Raw genomic sequence first — 21,602 nt, forward strand, 5'->3', positions numbered from 1 at the left:
GAACCTGTTGGCAGAAGCCTTCTGTAATGTAGAAACACACGTGTTGTGTACGTGCCAAACTAATGCAGGCTAGTAGTGTAAACGCCTTCGAGTGTGACCCTTTATTTACATCTCCTTGACAGGAAATAAAAGTTAGCTGCACAGGCACAAATAAGTGTTTTCGTCAACAGCTGTTTGACAGACATAATAGCGATGACTTTGATAGATCTCTTCTCGGAAAATTGAGGGAAGAACGGTAGGAGAAGCAAAGTTGACACAAGACAGTCACACTTACAGTTGAGTCTTTGTGGGTGTGTATATACCCTTCAATACTGTGCAGAAGTCCACATTGGGGTCGATAAGTGTCAATCTATCTGCCTGATCTGAATCCTCTGGTTGACGTGAGGGTTTACAGTGAGGCTGTCCGTTCCTGGCCGTGCTTTAGACTGTGCCATACCCCCCCAGTAGTGTCTAGAGTTCATACAGTAAACACAAGAGTATCAAGAAACACACAGGAGGGCTGGACGGGAGAGTGACGCCTCGCTTTCATGCATTTGGGTGTAGAGAAGACAGGCAGGTTCACATTATTTTCTTCTATGTTTTGAGTGTCGTATCCACGGATACGGATGAGGAAGGAACAACCTAGGCAGAACGTTTTTTTCTACGACACATATCCGTACATTCACTCACTCACACAGCAGCGTATCGTCATTTGTGTCACTTGAGAGAGTAGAGCAGCTCTGCTGTGTGGCAGAGGGACAGAGGGTGGGCGGAGGAGAAGTACTGGCAACACAGCCAGTCCTCCAGCTCGGCGTTCCTCTCGGGCTCCAGCGAGCGCTCGGCGAACTTCATCATGAGCAGGGCCCTCTTGACGTCCAGCCAGTTGAGGAGGCCCTCGTGGCGGGGCGGCTCCCCGGGCCGGTCCCACTGCTGCTCCATCAGCTCCCGCCTGGGGCCCCACAGGAGGCTCTGCAGCATGCGCTTGGCCTCCTGGATGTGGATGCGCTTGATGGGGTCTGGCTGGAGCAGCAGGCGGGCCAGCCTCTGGAGGCCTGCCGAGTAGAGGGACACGCCGGGGATGGCGGGCAGGTCCTCGCAGCTGTAGTCCTGCTCCTTCAGCTTGGGGCTGACCTCGAACGGGTTGGGCTGGTGCAGCAGCTCGTAGATGAGGATGCCCGTCTGGAACTCGTCGAACTTGCGGTACTGGGCCGCCGACACGATCTCCGGCGCCAGGCGGGCGTGGTCCCTCTTGAGGCGCGGGTCGTTGGCGGCGGCTGAGTCCTCGGCGCTGCGCCGCTTGGACTTGGCGAAGCTGCTGACCAGCAGGCGGGGGAGGTGCTTCTGGTCGTGGCCGTGGCGGCGGTGGGGTGCCAGGAGGAGGTTCTCCAGGCAGAGGTCGCGGTGGGTCACGCCGTGCTCCTTCAGGTGCTCCAGGCCGTTGCACAGCTGCAGCAGGAGGAAGCAGACACGCCGCTCGTACACCTCCGGCTGGGCCTGGTGGAAGGACGCCCACTCCCGCACGAAGTCGGAGGCGCTCTGCTGGGGCACCTCGCGGGTGATGACCACCACACGCTCTTTGTCCCCCTGGGAGGCGCTGGGGCAGGGGGGCAGGGAGGCCTCCTCCGAGGGAAGCATGCTTTGGGGCACGCAGGCGATGAAGTGGCCACAGTCCTGCTGGAGATTGAAGTGGGGGGGCATGCTCTGCTGGACGGACAGGCCGTACAAGTGGCCCTGCTTCACCTCTGCAGTCTGGCTCTTACAGATCTGCACAGAGAGGAGAGGGAGACACAGTGGTTAGAGTCACAAAACACCATGTAGCCTGTGAGAGAGAATTCCAAAATTAGAGATTACAAAAGAGATTACTGTAATATTCAGCTTTCAAGTTGATGTGACATTGATATACACCCTGCTTATGTCTTGTTAGACATTATTATTCACATTCACTGTCATCAAGCTTTAATTTGCTTCATGAACACAGTTCAAGGAGAGTTGTGGTATTACTGTCGAACTCCAAGCTCAGATGAATGAGGTTTCCTCTGTCCAATATGTGCAGAGGCAAACGTTGCTCTAACACACACAGCTGGAGCAATGCTCTGATACGACACACAGTGATTAACTCTGACTCCACATATTGCAGTCTGGTGATTAATATCTGAGCTGGATGAGTCCATACGCTGTGACGTGGGGAGACTTGCCGCTGTGTGTGTGTGTGTGTGTGTGTGTGTAGGCCTTGACAACGGGTGGGTCCGTCTGTAAATCCGGCATGAAAAGATTAATGGATCCAGGCAACATTAGGCAAGAGTACGGGCCCTCAGGCAACGACACACACACACACACACACACACACACACACACACACACACTAGTGGCTTAACACGTCGCTAATGACTTTGGGCCAAAGGTCAGAAAAGAGAATGAATGCACACCCTCTCTACAGTACATGCCCTGCAGGCCTCCACCAACGCTGGGACCTTTCCTGAGAACAAACAAGAGGAGGGGCCGCAGCTCGACCCCCCCGCCCCCCCCCCCCACCCTCGGTCCTCTGAGCAGTCAAAGAGCTCGTTAAGAGCTCAGCTTACTGCATTGTACACGCTTTATTGTTTAACGAGGGAGTCTTTAACGAGGGGAAAGATGACCTTGATTGATGAGTGGCTCTTACATGGTCCAATCCCCCCCCCCCCAAAAAAAATAAAAGTCTGAATTTGATCCGTAGATTATGAAGAGAACCTCTTCTCACGGTAATTAGAGAGATACAGTAACACACCCTGCTTGTTTATAATTTCAGTTTTCCCTTTTTTTTTTTTTTTACATTTTTGGGCCGTCTTTGTTTTGTCTACACTACAATGTGCAAACATCAGACTCCTTGAAATAACTGTCTAATCTAAGCACAACACATGATAGACCTTTTGGTTCGCTTACAGGGCCCAAAAGAAATGAAAACACAGAAAGCAGTATTGGAAAGAGTCTGTGGTGCATCCTGATACCTTGACTGCGTACGAGTTGCTGGGATCGGAGGCGCAGGCAGCAGAGTAGTAGACAGCGTCGCCCGCGTTGCAGCTGGGTTTGTTGCAGGTCAGTTTGAAGAGGGACCAGTTGCTCTCGTCGAAGCGCAGCGGGTTCTTCTGGCTACGGGTGAAGTGGTCCTCACACTTCAGGGCCAGCCGGCGCAGTGACTCGGCGTACAGGCCTCCCAGCTTGGAGTAGATGCCCTCCCGGCTGTCCATGTTGCTGAGGAGGGTCTGCAGCTGCAGACTGGAGCCCGCGCTGAGTCCGGAGGCTGAGAAGGGCACACTGAGCTGGGGGGAGGAGGAGGTGGTCATGCTCCCCCGGCAGTGGGCCCCCAGACGACCCCGCGTCTTCAGAGGCTCATCCAGCGTGCGGGAGCGGAGGGGCCGGGCCTGGGGGGCGTGACAGCGCTCCAGAGACTCGCTGGAGGAGAAGAGGGGCCGGGGGTCCACGGGGCTGGAGGGGAGGCTGGACTGGGACCCCGCTGGACGGCACACATTGCTCTCCGAGCCGGTGAAGGGCAGGCGGGGGTATGTGCGGACCAGGGGTTTCCCGGGCGCGCTGGCAGGGGCGGAGACGGTGCGGTTCACCAGCTTCTTCTCTGGGAGAGGCGGCGGTTGGAGCTGGTTTCCCAGGCTGTTGCTAGAGAATGGGTCGGGGTATGGGGATCCTGGGGAAGAGGCCAAAGGGCTCCTGGGATAGGGAGAGGAGCAGGACAGGTGAGGGGCATCCTGGGAACCTGCAGAGAGAGACACATGACATCAGCCATCAGTCACACTGGAGCTCACACTGACACAAGATAAAAGGTGAGCAGAGTGGAAAGATATCAACAAGGCCGCTTATATAACACAGCACTCTTGAGGGATCTTCTATGCGGGTCAGGAGAAGTGAACAGGTACTGTGCCATAAACACAATGAGCCCAGTGAGTTCAACTAGGGTTCAGTCTGATCACACACTGAGCAAGGTGCATGCAGGGGCATTAACTGCTGCTGGTAGTTACTGTTTAACCAGGAGCCGCCTACGGCGCTCGTATTGAATCACATAGTCGGTTGCCATTGTGTCCCAGTGTCCTTGTGACTCCATTACCCATGAACCCACATTTTCCCACAACATCTCCCTGTATGGCAGCGGTTCAGGAGCTGTTCACAGCTGCACCCATCCTGTACCTAGTCCCTCCCTACGGTGACTGTCTTTGTGAAGCTTAGTCATATCAGTACACACACATTTCATCACATTTCATCTCATCTGACTGAAGGTAAGGTTCAAGTTCATGGTCAGAATGACTGCTGTAGCATTATGGAACGAGGAATTAAAGACTAACGTAGAAGAAGAATGTGAAACTTTGACGTTGACGGTCCCAGAGAGACAGATAATTGCAGTGTTTTGCACAAATGAGTGCTTTGGTGGGGGGAAACACTAAGGAAAGAGTACAGTGAGTATGAAACGGCCAAGGCCCTTATTTCAGTCCTTATCAAAGTCCATAATTATCTCTTCAAACACTTCCCAGGAAGTGAGACCAATTAACGGCGCCTGGGAGGCACAGGGCTGTAAGACGAACATGGAGACGATGACGCTGGTGTCAGACTTGCGCATGCTGATCCAATCTGTGGAAAAGGTGAAGGACTGAAAACAAAAGGCCCTGTCACACAGACATGCAGTTGTAGAAGAGGAAGTCGACACAACCAAGCGAACACTCGACTTCTGTTACCATGACCTTGTCTTTGTGAAGCCTTTCCTCTTCTCATTGTTTCGGCTAACTTTCTCAGTGGATTGGCTTCCTCTATCGTCAAACGTGACTACTACCACAAATGAGAGAAACTAAACCAACACATGACGTGGCTGGTGGAGGTAGAAATCGGAGGACGGGCTCATTGTAATGCATGTAATAGAATGAGGAATAGTATTAGGCACAATTTCATATATTTATGACCAAATGTATCTTTTACGTCCAGTCATTCGACTTTATAAAGACCCTATGGGAACTAAGTGGATCTGGGGGAAGCAATACAGAGAAAGTTTGGGCGGAGATTCTGATGCGTTTACACAGGTCTTCTATTTGTGCAAGACATGGTCTTATTCAATGTAAATTGGTACATCGTACCTACTACACTAAGGCTCGGTTGTCTAAAATGAATGACGGTGTGGCACCAGCCTGTGATGGATGTCAACAATCTCCCGCAAACCTTATACACATGTTTGGGCTTTGCCCATCCCTTCATAATTATTGGACAGAGATCTTTAATACCCTTTCAGAGACAGTCGGAGAAAAACCAAAATGCTCTCAGTGCAAAAAAATCACTCCAATAAATTTGAGAAATTATGGGGTCCTTTCTTCCTATTCATTCAGAGGATACATTTTCCACTGATCCCAGATTGAAGTAGCTCCTAGGTTGTGGTGTGGGTGTTATGCTCCTATACTGTATTAGCATCCACTACTGACACGGTTATAGATTACCTGACTGATGTTTTTTGTTTGTTTGTTTTTATTTTATTTATGTCTGTTTATGGTCATGCTATTTTCGTTCTTGTTAGTCTTTGTATGCTGTTTTGGTGTTTAATATTGTCATTTGTCTTTTTTTACAAAGTATTTTCTATATAGGGTATATTTACCTTTTTACTTTAAAAAATAAATAAATGCTGTATTAATGATTGATGCTCTTCGAAAAACCCAATTTTAAACCCAAAGCAAAAACTAAAGTGAAAGTGAAAGCGTTACGATGTTCCTCAGTGAATTCAGAGTTTTCGCTGTATTCTTTGTGCATTTTGACACAAAGAAATGTGAGTCGGGTTTTGAGAATGCGATCCAGCGCCATGCTGTTCAAAACAGCTGGGGAGAACCCTGGACATCTGGGACTCTCCCAGTGTTTGTTGCTGTTACAGCTATACATGCTGGCTCCACATCCTGGGAAACCCTCAAGTGTTTACAGGTGGTGTGCTGTCGTTAATATGACCATTATGTCATCAGTAGTAGTACCACCATCAGGAGCACATCCCCACAGTATTTGTTGCTGTCCAGCCTACTCACCAGTGTCAGAGTGGGCCCTGGAGGAGGGGGAGGAGTCGTTGTGGAGGCTGTCTGTGGAGGCCGTGAGGAGGCTGCTGCTGCCCAGGCCTCGGAGGGACTTTGTCAGGCTCTCCATGGAGCCCTGCTGGCTGCAGCGGTCCAGCTCCACGGTGCTCTGGCTCATCTTAGCAGACACCCTGCACAGAGGAACAACAAGGACACTATGTTTGTTGGTCTGTCGACGTTCCATGTGTACAGGTCAATGTGGTCACTGCATTTCCATACACAAACAGGAAGTTCCCTGTAACGTCACATGGATAGACTGTAAACATGCCGAAGAAATTACCAGTGTTCTCGATCAGCTAGCATAACAAAAATTCAATAATGGGAAGAATTGTCAATATTTTAGAACAACTATAAACTAAATCTCTATCGCATCGCAACATTTACAATACAGAGAACTTTGAAAGCATTTCAATAGTGAACAACACCTTCCCCTCAGAGGCTGTTTAGTACTTTTATCTCTGAGAGAAAATAAACAACATCTAGTTTCCCCTTGATCTAGATATCCCAATCCTGTCTGTAACTGCAATAAGCCACTGTGAGGTAACCAGTCTTTTATCTTTAAAAAGAACACAAGACTATCAGAAATATCTTCACTTCCTCGTTTAAAAAGAGACACAGTTCCCCCCACTCAGTGTTGACCTTTATATACATAGTGTCTACAGGCTACATATGCAGCAGTCCAACACGTGAGGTCTTTTCAATGCCAATCCATCTAAGAGACGCATCAAAGAGACGCTCAACGCTATAGTTAGTTGCTGAGTGAACAATCACTATTGTTAGTAGTATAATATATTAATAATAGTTTTGCTTTTGAAAATCTGCCTGGGGATAGCTCTTTTAAAGCCCCCCCCCCCCCCCCCCCCCCTTCAATTGCCGGATCCTCTTAATAATCTGCACAAGCTTTACTCTAAACAGATGACTAAGATAAAGGAATGCGTTTTTCCGTTGGCCTGCCACAATAGCCTGTCTGAATGAGAGGAGTCCCCTATTCCCCTGGGTAGTTTTCCCTAATCATGGGCCCCAATTAATCTGAGTGACGGCCCATTGAGGCTGCTCGTTATGCGGGCTAATGGGTCCGATGAGCGGGAGCTTCAGCCCCTTCATCTGGGCTCCCGTCGGCTGCTCTCTCCAGCGGCCATGTCTTTAACTTCAATCACATCGTAAATCAACTAAACAAACAGCAGCGGAGGTTTACCCTCCTGCATGAGCAGGACTGGGTTCCTACTATCATTTTTCAGACAAACAATGGCGTATGATGATGAAAGCCAGTGAATATGTGGAGGTGGGGGCATTGGTAATGGGTAGAGTGTGTGTGTGTGTGTGTGTGTGTGTTTCTCAGTCTAATGAGTTCATTGGTATCCTAAACATCAGATTTTCCTCTATCCCCCCCCTTAGTATAGGAATGTAACTGTCATTCTTCATGCTCTGGGAGTAAATGTAGAGATGTGCATGGATGAATGTGTCCTTCGTGCAAGGGCACATGATAGAAGAGGACCTTGAGAAAGAGGTTGAGTCTTTGTTTACACAACAAAAGACACACATGAAAGGCTCACCTTGTGTGCCATATACAGTACATGTGCCATATACAGTATACACAGAAACACTGACTACATCATATTTTCGGTCCGTTACGAGACTATGGCTGGCCACCACAGTGTAGGAAATTACTGGGAAACACTGGGTACAGTATTTTGGACAGAGATTACTGAATATTCTGCAACAGCATTGGCGAAGTACCATGCAGAACGTAAACACGGTGCTAAGAAGCAGAGGACCTGTTGACACTCAATGTCATGACACACATATGGTATTTTAAAGACCTGAGCAGAGGGGAGGAAGCCTATATGGGGACTTTACAGATGGCAGGGTTGAAAGCTGAGCCCCGCTATCCTGCGGTGGTGTTGTGGTGGATTATAGTCCACTGATAGGGCTTTCACACCGGCAGTTCCGAACGCCGGTTCGCGTTCGGAAACCTCCGAACGTTGGCGCTGTCTGGCGAACGAGCCTGTATCGTTCGCCAGACAGCGCCAACGTTCGGAGGTTTCCGAACGCGAACGCGAACCGGCGTTCGGAACTGCCAGTGTGAAAGCCCTATGAGAGAAACCATTCTCACTTCCTGGGTCATAGAGCCCTTTATTGCGGTAGCTAAAGAAACTGCTAGGCTAGGTGTCGGTGACACTAAAAGTAGACCTCATGCTTGCAACCCCTGTCTACAAGTCATGTGACAAAACAGTAGGACTACGTTGTCAGATGATGTTTGGGGGAAAAAGGTAAGGGATCCATTATTCCCTGTGTGTACGCTATTTTGTCATGATTTCAATAGATATTGTGCTAAGATTAATCTGAGAAAAATTACGTGTCAAATGAGGGATGATTTAGGTGCTAGTGTATACACATTTACCGGTAATCAAATGCTGGATGTAAACAGTGCATTATACCTGTCAACAAACCAGATAGACAACAAAAACCACCACCACAGCACTTTCATCCCCACGCCAGCTCACGTTCTTACATATCGTATCATCACTTCTTTTTACAGGCCATAAATAACAAACCAAGCTATGGCTCAGTGTGCTTAGAATATTCAAGGACTGAAAATGGCACAAGTTCAGATAGCTACAACTAATGTGCTTCTCTGAGAGAGAAATGGAATAGGGAGGACAGCCTAGGGCGCAGTGGAGGACATAATTTCTCTTTAAAGGATAGTGACCTTGGCAAGTCCAAAGCAATCAATGTGGAGCAGGCAGATAGGCTGATATGAGAGTCATTGATGAGAGCCATATGGGACCTATGCTGCCAGAAATAGCGAATAGCAACATCCACTCTGATATTGCACTACAATACATTAATGTGGGCTTCAAAATGCATTCCTATTAGCCTCTCATGGGAAATGCAGTCTATAATTGTCTAGGTGTGCTGTTGATCAATAAGGAACCAGCTAAGTAGATGTTATCATATGAAGTCCCAGCAGCATCATTATGGATGTTGGCCACCATTACTGGACCGTAAATAGCCTGTGTGTGTTCCAGAGAAGCACTGCAGCATCGGCTATGCTGTTAATTAAACATGGTGTTGGCAAGGTTAAAAATACTGTACCAACACAAGTAGCATGAGGACTACATACTGTGCAGAGTCACGGCAGACACAGATACAGCGGCACAGGCGCACACACAGATACAGACAACGGAGTGGGTTTCAAACAAGAAATACGCACTCTACTCTATGAACTAAATTCTTTATTTGAGAGGACTTGAGTTCAAACCGACTCTAGACGGTCCTGTGATTCACACTGATGATGGTGTGCTGCAAGGCTGCTGCCGTGCCTACTGTAAGGGCAGCTCTTGGTCGTTCTATGGAGAAGAATGGTCCCCATTGTCTCAACAAACAGGGTAATACAGTATGAACAACAGGGCGGTCATAACGAGTCATAAACCATCTCTACCTGCTACCACTGCCAGAGATATTAATGTTTAGCTACAGGGCTCTCTCTCCCTCCCTCCCTCCCTCCCTCCCTCCCTCCCTCCCTCCTTCCTTTCCTCTCCCTCTCCCTCTCTCAGCTGCGGCCGGCCTCTGTACCCATAACACGTACGGAGCAAAGCTACAGAGCAGCAATGAGCTGTGCGGTGGGTTCTACAGAGCATACTGCTGCTGAAGGCTGCTGGGTATTAGAGCAAGGGCTGATGGGTCCTCAAGGTCCTCATCATCAGTCCTGCTCCTAGGATCTAACCCGTTCAGCATTCAGATACACCACCAAGTATTTCATGGATCTTAGGCTTCACCCCCATCAACTCTCCGTGACATGACTACCTACTTCCTTCCACAAACCCAGGAAGATGAAAAAAAGAAACCGGGAGGCAATGCAGAGGTTTATGCAATCAGGAGGAGAGGAGTCCCCACCCACACCCTCCCACCCTCTCACTCGAAAAGCCAGGTCTGGGCAGCATGCCATGCATCAGCAGGGCTGGTGCCAGGAAGGGTGAGAGAGAAGCTGACCGCCCAGCCCTTGGCACCGCCACGCTGGGGCAAGGTGGACCGACGGGGTGGTGACAAGAACCTCCCATCTCAGATAAGATGGAGAAGATATACCAGATAGAACACAACCAACCAGAGAAGAATTCTGATTCTGATTATAAAAGGATTCTGAAGAAGAAAAACAACAACCTTCACTGCTGTCACTGCTCCCAATCACATGATACTGTACCCATGCCCAATGATTCGATTCAAATGATTTTACAGACACTCGGCAACATATCCTCTGCTTCAATTGACAACCATCTTATTCTACATACAGTATCTACCTTAGACTTTAAGTTAACTAAAAACATATCTTCTCTAGTCACAAAGGTAACATAACCACTTAGCCCTCAGTTACTCCAGGGGGAATGTCCCTGTAATTGGTAATTGTAAGTCGCTTTGGATAAAAGCGTCTGCTAAATGGCAAAATTAAAATTAAATTATAACCAGAGTAATTAGCTAGGTGTGAGCCTGAAATTACAACCGAGAACAACACCAACACAACAAGTAAACACAAATAAAGTTGTCTGAATCTGTTAAGTTAAGCTGATGGGTATATCAGAAAAGTAGCATACAGTACCTCGCATCGAAGCTGTAATGGTCCATGCGTGGGCAGTGAACGCATCATTCACCCAGATCTGATAATGTCTTTCAAAAAACACATTGACGTAACACAACACTCTCCAGCACCAACAAGAGTCAAGTGTGTATTTAAAGTCTCTCTCTCCAGGGAAAAAAGCAATGGCACAGTTAAATCCGGCAAATCAGAACACCCGTATCGTCCACACAACACCCCGTTCACCGTGGTGTTTATTCCCAGCAACAACCCAGCAACTAGATGCTATCTATTCTCTATCTATTCTCTGTCATCCGGAAGGGATAAAGCCGGTCTTAGGAGTGGGGGGGGGGGAGGTGAGGAGGATCTTGGCTGGGGGTGGCACCTCTCTAGCCTGGCTGGGACAATTTGGGAAGTTGCCTGGGGCAACAATCTGCTCCACCACAGAGCCCCCTGCAGCGCCCTGTTATGACCCACCTGACACGCCCACCCACCCCACTCCGCCACTACACTCCTCTGGGTTGGGGGTGAGACGCTCCAGGAGTGACTGGTTGAACCGTCACTAGAGATTAAAGACTGCCTCAAAGTGTCACTGACCCCCTTACCACACATCATGTAGGGACATTTGGTTCCTCTGTGATCAAAGGCTGTGATCAAGCCTGTGACAAAGACATATTTCCAAACCATCTGGGGTTCGTAAATGATTCACCACATACAAATCCTGCTTCGTAGGATATGGGAGGGTTGCCCGCTTTCCTTCGTTTCATGGAAATACCACATCAATTGTTTGTTTTTTCAAACACTCTTTTCAAATTATTTTTGATTACTTTGTCGACATTGGGATTTAAGTCTGTCCAACTGTTTCCTGAGTTCATTGTGTTGGGTGGAAATTGTTGCCATCTTGAGACTATGCAAGGGTTAACGTAAATGTTTGATGTTTAGGTACAGAGAGCTTGTGGTGTGGCAGGTCAGGTCTGGAGTGTGCTGTAGCAGCAAAGCTGTAGGAAAACAAAGAAGCGCAGGATAGGAAGGCATGGCGGTCGCGGGGCAAGGCGTGTTCACACACGCACTCAGAAGGTGTATTTTTATCAGTGCAGCATGCTAGAAATGTATCGGGAGAGAGATGCATCGCCTTACTAGTATTACAACGAAAATAAGGGTCTCCGAAACGTGATCAGCAACAGGGTTCTAGTGTTGCTGAAAGTCGGCCAACTTTGACACAAATGTTTATCATTTTGGAGAGTTTCAAATGTCAAAGTAGAGAGTTAGTTGGGAAGAATCGGTGGTTGGTATTGTCAAAGCAGCATGTTCAAATACAAACACTGTGATCCTTGCCCCAATTAACCCTGCTCATCAAAGATGATCTGAGACCAATTCAAACACACTAAGGATTACCAAACACAAAACAAAAACACAAAACAATTTCTCTGCAGACCCAGCATGGCATTGCTGACTAAACACCTGAAGCTGTACGTTCAGAGTTACACTCTGCAAGGACGTGAAGAAATCACAGTTTTATTCTAAACCTAAACATACCTGACAAAGCAAGGTTTATTTTAAAGTGATCATTTGATGGCAGTCCATATCATCTCCTTCTGCTTTTGGTCTCTGACTCAGAAAGCTACATGTATTAATAATCTAGGCCTGAGGTCAAAATAATACAAGTAAAATGTCAGTGTCAGCGCTATGTTCGACATGTCTGTGCAACTCTAGGTCACAACGTTAAAACATGATTTTAATCCCATGACAATCGCAGAAACAACTTAGTTAAATGCATATCAAAAACACTGTTGTCTTTGTGTGAGCGTGTCAATGGACAACAAGGCCTCCTTTTTCCCAGCTTCAGGCATTGTGCACCAGCCAAAACAAATTTTCAATGTGACAGGGTACACTTTTACAGCTTGTTTTGTTTGTAAATGAGAATGAAAAAGTGATACTCCTTCTAATGGAACAAGGAATGCATTCAGAGGCATTCCGGAACAGTCTGAATGATCCCAAGGTTCCAGAATGGTGGCTGATACTGGCTGAATAATCACACTATGAAAGGAGAGATCACAGTAGGCTCACGCGCATCATCGCACAAACAAAGGAGAAGCGTTTGATTATGACACACAGAGAACCACGTTCCTGCATCATCGCGGCCTCACTCAGCTGATCAATTGTTCCACAGGGGAGTAAATCTATCAAAATGAATGTTCCCAAAATAGTCCAAAAAGTGAATAGTTGATTATCAAACAGCAAAATCCTTTTAGTGAAGATGGGAATAGAAAATGTGACATGAAAAGTGTTTGGTAATGTCTTGCATTCATTTATGTGCTGCCTAATGCAGTGTATAATCTATGGATGGATGAATTAGTAGTACACTGACTAGCCTAAATCACAGAAAGCATTCCACCATGAGCTTCAAACAGGCAAATAAGTAGCAACATTAAAACATCATCATTTATGGAGCGGGAGTCCTATTACTGTTATGCTATCATTAGGCCTATATTTATGATGGTTTCTACATAGCATATGTAACCTACATTGCATTCTGTTCTGTCAGAACTGTATGGGAAACATGTTTTATCCGAATACATGGAACACATATCCTATTTAAATATTGTCTCTTTCATCAATATGGCACTAGACATCAGCGGTTAAGTTGAAGTGATACTGCATACTCCATGAGTGAGCAAAGGTACAAGATAAACCAGTTTTGTTTCCGGCCTGTCATCTTGGCCTTCCTGCTCTAGACCTACCCCCATTTACTTCCTGCTCTAGACTTACCTCCCTTTTACTGCTTTTCGTTGTCTGGTACTTTGCAATGACAATAAAGTTGAATCTAATCTAATCTAATCCAAAAATTCATTGTACACTCTTAGAAATACCACAGCTCGCTCTCAATGACCTGAGTGACAAAAGGCACTCTTACCTGTGGTGCTTCTTTGGCGGTGGGGGCGGAGGAGTAGGGTCATGGTTTGCACTCTTCCCCTCTGTGAGGTCCGTGCTGCGAGACGATGTCGTCTTGGCCAACATGCTCCCGCTATGTTTGCCCTCCTCCTCGCTGCTGCCTGCCTGCTTCTGACTGGCACCATTGTTGGTCGTGCCTGGCGGGGTGCTGCCCTCACTGTGTGCCGCCGGTCTCCAATCCCTGGACTCCCTCCAGACAGCCGCCCCATTGATGAGCCCCGTCACCCTGCTGCGAGAGGCTGTCTCCTGGGCAGTTCCCTCCTCCGTCTCCCCCTCCTCCTCTTCCTCGATCCGGCCCTCCCAGTTCCAGGCAGTGTTGTGGGGCTTATGCCTTCGCTCCGGGGCTGAGGTGTGGGTCTCCACCTGGGGCTTCACCTGGTTGTCCCGAGGGGAGAGGAGGAAGGCATGGACGGTGGCCTCAGGGAGTGCGGCTGGGGAGAGGCTAGAGGTCCCCAGTCTGGGCGAGCGGTTGTTCCTCTTGGGGGGTATGGGTGGACTGCCCTGGGGCTTGGGCTGGAGGAAGGCTTGGGGGGGCATCTCTGTGCCTGTGCAGCTGGAAGAGGTGGGCCATTTGAAGGTGGGACTGCTGGGGTCCTTGAGGAGGGTGGGGCTGAAGTGGGGCCACTGAGTGCTCACGGCCGAGTCCGGGCTGCTCAGGTAGAACGTCCGGTTGTTCTCCTCCGTGTGGGCCGCCATGACTGTGATCTTTGCCCTCTGACCCTCTCCTACGACCTCCACCTCCAGCTCCGAGCGCTGATGCTGGCTGGGCTTCCCCTCACTATTAGGCCTCCTCTTCCGTTTGGTGCTCTCGGCATAGATGGGCTCTGAGGTGTTGGGCTGCCCGTTGGGGGTGTCCGAGGGGGAGCTGGCTGAGGCCGAGCCAGGGCGGCTCCGAGGGCTATCTAGTCCCAGCTGTCCAAAGCCCTCGGGCCCTGTGAGGGAGTCTGTGCTGCTGCGGTAGGAGCAGGAGTCTGACGGGCTGGCAGGCTCGGAGAGGAAGGACGGGGTCCGACCGCAGGGCTGGGGGCCGGGGCTCCTTGAGTCCAGGGTTAAGGCCGAGGCAGGAGAAGTGCTGGGTGGTGGCTCCGTATGTCCAGAGTTGATCCCGTTACTGGGAGCGGTGGCGATGATGTTGATGGCGATCCCTAGAGGAGCTTGAAGCTCCTGGACAGTGGACGACGAGCCTCTGGTCACCACACTGTTCCCATTGTAAGTGCTGCTCTTGATGCTTCTGGTGATCTGTTGCCTGTAAGGTTCAGTAGAGTTCCCGTTCTCCTTGAGGCTGTGAGAACCACGGCCTTCCTCCTGAGTCACGAAGATGCTGCTGATGATCATGGATTCCTTCGGGAGGGGAGGCGGGGACATGGCACTAGGAGAGAACCTGCTAGAGAAGTCCATCTTACCAGGGACCGTGTTCTGCAGTACTGCCTCTTTCATAGCCTTGTTACAGCCATTACTGTCAATGTAAAGAGGAGCGAAGTCCAACATCTTCTTAAGACCGTGTCTGTCAACTGGACTCTTTGGGTTCTCCTGGACACATTGAGAAAACACATTCATGTTTATACAGGGTATCTGACCTAACAGACTACTGTGAATTTAGGGAATATCTTTCCCAAAACATTTTCTCTTGAGTTTACAAATTTGACCTGCTAATTTAAACCAAAATTAAATCAAATTCTGCCGTGAGCCTGTGTTTGAGTGAGTGGATGAGCTCTCACCTGCTTTATGTTCATGTTGACGTCTGCTAGCATCTCGTTGGCATCGAGGTTCATCATGGTAGGTCTGACGGCGATGGTGGGCTTGCTGTAGGGCGAGGGCAGGGTCACGCCATCATCCTCATCGCCCCCGAGACTGGCCCTCACGCAGGGCGCGCTGCCGCTGGGTCGGTGGGCGCTGCGTGGGTGGAAGCAGTTTTTGCACGAGCCGGGTTTCCACACGTGTTCTGCAAACTCGCCGCACGCCGACATCTTTGTCTGCACGTTCTGTACTTGTCACTGTCGGGCAGGGTGGATTCTACGGGCCTGGGGATGATCCGGCATGGTGGGTACTGGAGTCACTTGGAGTCAGGAGAGGAAGGCGGCCTGCAGAGAGGACAGAAGTGGTAAAATCAGATTTCAAACTGAATTATATTCATTATTATGACGATTTCTTAAACCTGTGTAGTAAGACTGTAATTACTCAGGGAACGACACTGTTGAACTTAAGTAATTGCATAGCAATGTAGTTTAGCAGGTTTTAAAATTATACATCATAAATGTGTGTGGGTTATTCCACTTAACACGTAAAAACCGTGTACCATTATCATGCAATTGAGAAATAACTACCGGTATATAACAACATGTCAATACAATGTTGTTACAATAGTAATTACAGTGTTATTACAGATATAAGGACAACACGGCATACAATGCTCAGTTTAGGGAGACTTCACACACATTCTAACACTAACACGTCTGTCAACAGACTCATCACAAATACATGCAGAGACACATTGCATTAAGAAAAAGATCTACCAGTTACCAAAAATGTATATCATGTAGCAATAAAAAGAAATCCCTTTTTGGTGGAAAGTAGTTCAGTGGGTCGTGGTGCTACATAAGAGGCAGGATGAGCGGTACTTCACACCCACTAGTGAAACCAAAAGGTGCGATCCACTCCTAAATTCTTTCCTCTGTACTTGTCTTGCCTACCAGATCTGCTATTATGTGTGGAAAGTACCAACATTTCTTTAAGGCCAACTAGAAAAGAGAGGATGGGCATTACATTCAAGTCATTTATCCAGAGAGTGTAAGTGAATCATCTACAGTCTACAGTCTGTATACAATAGTCATTGCAAATAAAATCTTCGATATGAACAAGTGTTAGAGAAAGGAAGACTTTTTTCCCCCCACTTCAACCAAAAACTGACAAACCAATCACACTTTATTCAAACACAAAAAGGAATTCTCAACCGATCCTGAAGACATAGAAGATTCTACAACTCTAGACAAATGTACAGGATATGCACCTCATGATGATCTTATCTATGAATTAATATCCCATAATGCATGTCTGACAAGTCTAACATGTCATATCAAGGCCAAGAATGTTCCATCGATTCCACCTTCCAACCAATTTCTAAACGGTTCAAATGCATCAAGTGTCATTGTCCATGCCAGTAAAAGTTGAAACAATGACTGTCTTTAAGCTCAGCAGTAATCTCCAGCCCCTCTATGATTCCACTGTTGTTGATTGTGTAACCCAAGATGCGCCGCGCTAGTGTTCCTCGTTCCCAGGGTTCCTAAATTAGAGGTTCAGAGTTTCTGTTCAGCCCACATGACCCCAGGAACATAAAGGCGTTCAGAATGCAGTCTCACGTTCGCTAGAACGTCTCTGAAGCGCCTCAGACATCCCAGAGGTCGGTATGCCAGGAATGTCTAAAGGCGCAAGTTGCACCAGGGTGAATCTCACACCACAACAGCCCCCCTCTTGTTAAAGACTGGAGGGCGGTGAGAAAATCAACATGCTTAGTAGGATCATTTGTTTTGTTCTATCTGGGTGTCCCCATGTCTACAGACACCTCTACATACCTTGAGACAAGCCTTGGAGAAGGTGTGTGTATGTACACTCACACACACACACACACACACACACACACACACACACGCACACACACACACACAAAGCAAGACATTTAGAGGATGCAGTACTTATAGCAGGTTCAGTGGGATTTAACAGAGATTATTTATTCAATCTCAAAGGCCAATGTTTGTGTTGAGCAAGTGGGGGTGATTGATGCACTCTGTAGAACAATACTAACAATTCAGTTTCTCCCAAAACATGGGGACCAACTATATACATAGGAGCTGTGGGTTTCCTGAAGGAAGGTGATGCATGTTGTTTACATAATTCTTTGTTCTGTGAGACTCAATAAAGCACCAGGAAGGCTGTTGTTTCAACTGTTGCTCCAATAACCTACATACTGATGCCTATATTAAAATGTGTAAGTGAAGAGGCAAAACAGAAGAAGAAGGTGGACAGTATGGACACATGGTCTACTTCTAAAAAATGCATTCATTCAACAGTCATAGCTTTTCTGTTCCACTTTCTAACTATAACTATTCTGGCCACTTGAAGCGTCCGTTTCTTCAGTTCCACCATCAACTCTAAAAATGAGTACAATAGAATCTTCAGTGAGATTCTGGGTGTCCTTTCCCCTTTCTCCTGTAAAGATACAAGAGCACATGGCCTGGGGTGGTCCAGTGGTCTAGCACCATGGCCTACCAAGCACACATATGCCCATGTTGGCATGGATTCAAATCCAGCCCATGCCCTGCTGACATACCTCTCCACCTTACTTTCCTGTCTTTTTCTACTATCCGTATCCAATAAAAACCGAAGAATACAAGAGTGGGACTACCACACTCCCAAAAAAATAATACAGGAACTCGTACTCTCCATGAGTATGGTCATGACACAAATTCAAGTTCTGCCTTAAATAAACACATGGAAGCTGGGAAGTGAAATATCTCAGGAGGGTGTTAGGGAATCTGACAGCTGCAGGAGATGGTAGAGATTAGGTAAAGATGACCTGGGTCAACTTTGTCCTTTCAAACTTAGTGGCATTCTGCCTCGAAATAAAGGCATCTTTGTGTGCTCTTCTGCCCTAATGAACCACTGCCACTCTTCTTTGCCCCCTGTAGTCTCTATTTAGCAGGGAATAACAGCGCCTGGAAGCAAAACAGTCGCCCCAGCAACACATCTCAACTGACCACGCTGTATTTGCTCAGGGCTAGTCTGCTGCGGTAAGAATGCAGATTGTGCGCACAATGTTAGACTGAGTGGCAACAGTTTGACAGTCATAATGACTGGTAACAAAGTGGGGCAGGGCAGGGCTTTACCAAAGAACAGCTGAGAGAACTAAAACAATATGTTGTTGTACATTGGTTCCTTATCTAAAGTGTCTTTCATATGCCACACGGTGAAGTGCGTGTGAAACATCTGGACACAAATAAATAAATACATCCACTTTCAATCACACTGTGACTGGTACACAATTGAAAGTCTGTAATCAGTCTTGAACACAATTATGCACGCGTCAGGGAGGACGTTTTTCTATCGGTGATATGACTGTCTAATTAATTAATCAAATAGGAACTCATTCAATAATAAAGACGTGGGCTAGATTATCGCGGCGTGTCTATCGAATCGTAAGGATCGCCGGAACATTCCGGGGTGTTTTACGCATTAATGTAATTTCTGTTCAGTTAGCAGGGGTACATTAGGCTACCGCACCCGTTTAGGCATTGAATCAGCATTTCCTATGCAGTTGAGTATTTAATCTTTCATGCTCGCTCAACTTCATTTTCGTCTATTTCTAACCACGACTTGACGATTCCCTGTGGTATCAAGTGACTGGACGGACGTGCATTATTTCAGAATCAAATGCGGTTACCCGAGCACGTGCTTTGTTGATGAATATTTAGATATGTTGACAAACTCTGAACACTGTTGTCCTTGCCTCTTGTAACATAAACATGTACATTCTGATGATAACAATTGAAGTCCATCACCTGTGTGACATGAGGTTGGTTATCCGCAAATGAAGCGGCATGTAGAGCGCATTAATGTTGTCCAAATTGCACATGCATGCACAGGTGAGTGAATTGTCGTATACAATGTAGCCTATGAGTGGCAAACTTGAAAACAGTCCAAATGTTTTGGGCTGGTAGGAAAAGAACGCTCATTATTATTTCATTTTGTAGACTGAGTCAATTGATTCATTCGGCTTACCTGCGGACTTCTCGACTTGCCTGGCAACAGCAAATGCTGCCCCGAAGAAACTCAATCGAAACAACACTATTGATTCCCAAAGAATAAAATGGTTGATTTGTATGTATCCCACATCCGACAGGTTGTTCGCGAAGGCTGCCGAAATCGGAGGTATGCGGAGTCCCAGTAGACAGCTGTGATCCGTGGCTGGCCGGGGTGAAGTGGCGGTTCAGCGGCGAGCAGAGCCTGAGTCTCCTGCAGCGAGGGAGGAGCTCCCAAAACTAATAAACTACACTAGGCTACTCTGGCCCCCTGCTCTGGCCACATCCAAGTAGATGGAAGTGGCTTCAGCAATTCACCTTCTACAGAGGGTGACGAACGGAAATTATGTAAATAGTGGTGTTAATTTGATTTGAAAAAATTGTAATAAAAACACCTTCTACCATGGCAGAACATCATCCAGCCCGATGGCTTAAACATGAACATCATAGCTGTACATCTTTGTGAAAGGAGAGATATCACATGTTTGCATTTTTTTTTTTATCACATGCTGCAGTGCACAATTATTTGCCTATTCAGTGGGTGCATGGGACACATTACATAACTAATTAACAATAAAAGTCTTTGGGTAGCCCTGGGGTTGGGTTTTTGTGGCAACTCCAGCATGTGGTGGTTTTTACTTTTGCCTGCTTGCGGCTCTGTCAGTATGTGAAGCGCATTGAGTTGCATCTTGTAAGAAATGCGCTATACAAATAAAATGTTATTTGATTTGATTTTGATGTGGTGTCACGCCGGTCACCGCTGGTTGTCTCTGGCCGTCAGCCGCCTGGTCCCCCCCGGGCTCCACAGAGACACTGCAGTGGAGTGAAGCCGTGTCGGCCCCCCCGCCGGCTCTCATTATGACCAGTCCAGGCCGTATTGTCCCTTTATCACAGTTAAAAGGTGAAACATCACTGTCTGTGTCAACACTACGTAAAAAAAAAAAAAAACGGCGCGAAAATACACACCGACGCCCCTCGGCCCTAAAAGACCTGCGAATTGTTTTCGGCTAAGCGGCATAACCAAGCACGACAACCCAAGATTACCCTAATGAACTGATTGGGGGGTTAAGTCATCAAACTTGTTACTTTTCAATGGATGTCTAAACCACTTGGTAGTTAAATGGGAGCATCAGATGGAGGTGAAGGCCTAATATGAGGCAGCACTATCACTGTAGCATAGGCCTGTCATCGACGAGTAACCCCTCTGGCCCATTGAAAATGGGGTTTACAGGGTAAGAGGCATGTAGGGGCATGTTCGTTACCAATTCACCCACACTGCCAGTGTCTGTACACTCAGTAAGTCAGTAAGTCATTTGGGTCAATCGGATCTCCTGCTATGTTTCGTCAGGCAGTGGAGTGTGTGTGTCAGTCACACTCTTATTGCGAGAGAACCAGAATTTCCTGCTTTGTGAACTTAAGTAGGCTAACAGTAACAACAACATCTCCCCTCTACTCTATGAATAGCCCAAAGAATAGAGACTTTTGTTCTTTATAAGGGGTATTTCTTCCTGTTCTCATTCTATGTGAAACTTTGCATTCCTGAGATTCTTTCTCAGAGCTTGGTACTACCGGTGACCTGACCTTGTCAACTGTGGGATCGTAATTCAGGTGATCCCATACCTCTGTATCTCCTCTTGTCCTCCCATAAGCCCTGCTCACATCCTGTCATGACCACGGCCGACGGCTGTATTAATTGATTAGACACAGACCGCTGGTCTCCTGATCTCACACCGCCCTGCGCCGGAGCCAAGGCAATCAATACAAGTGCCATATAGCAGGGGCTGAATGGACCAAGTGTGATATCTTTTACATGGCCTCCTGTCTGAGATTAAGAGGATTTAAGACCTACCTTTTACAGGGCTAGGGCTTGACGTTTAGGAGGTTACCTTTGCGGTTCGGCTACATTACCAGGGTTATCAGTGTGAACATGGTTGAAGTGAAGAGCCGCACTTTTCTGTTGGGGTCTTTGTTGTGATACATCCTGTTCCAACATACAGGTGTGTCTAGAACCATCTCAACCTCCCAAAAGGTCTCAGGTGTCCCTCTGGAGGTGGGGGTGGCATCATAACACGTCAGGTGGGTTTGTCTGTGTGACACAGACTAAAAGACTGAACAAACACCTTTTGTAAACCACTGAACTATTCTCTGATTCCAATATATCATAAATTGATGCTACCCGGTAATATAGTTACCGTGTAACTGCACACATGTGCTCAAACGGTCTTACAGTAT

At 47.4% G+C, this 21,602-nt stretch overlaps 1 protein-coding gene across 1 annotated transcript; it reads right to left on the bottom strand.

Annotated features, from left to right (window-relative positions):
- Window positions 1-696: 696 nt before the first annotated feature.
- prag1 (PEAK1 related, kinase-activating pseudokinase 1) lies at window positions 697-15,545 on the bottom strand (the record flags this gene model as incomplete). Its single annotated transcript, XM_080527880.1, has 5 exons — window positions 697-1,743; window positions 2,964-3,724; window positions 6,012-6,187; window positions 13,541-15,108; window positions 15,297-15,545. 5 exons carry the CDS (start codon window positions 15,543-15,545, stop codon window positions 697-699), a joined length of 3,801 nt encoding a protein of 1,266 aa, XP_080384006.1.
- Between the last annotated feature and the right edge of the window lie 6,057 nt (window positions 15,546-21,602).

The sequence above is a fragment of the Nansenia antarctica genome (assembly GCF_963989245.1).
Source record: "Nansenia antarctica genome assembly, chromosome: 4".
In the NCBI taxonomy this organism is placed as follows: Eukaryota; Metazoa; Chordata; class Actinopteri; order Argentiniformes; family Microstomatidae; genus Nansenia; species Nansenia antarctica.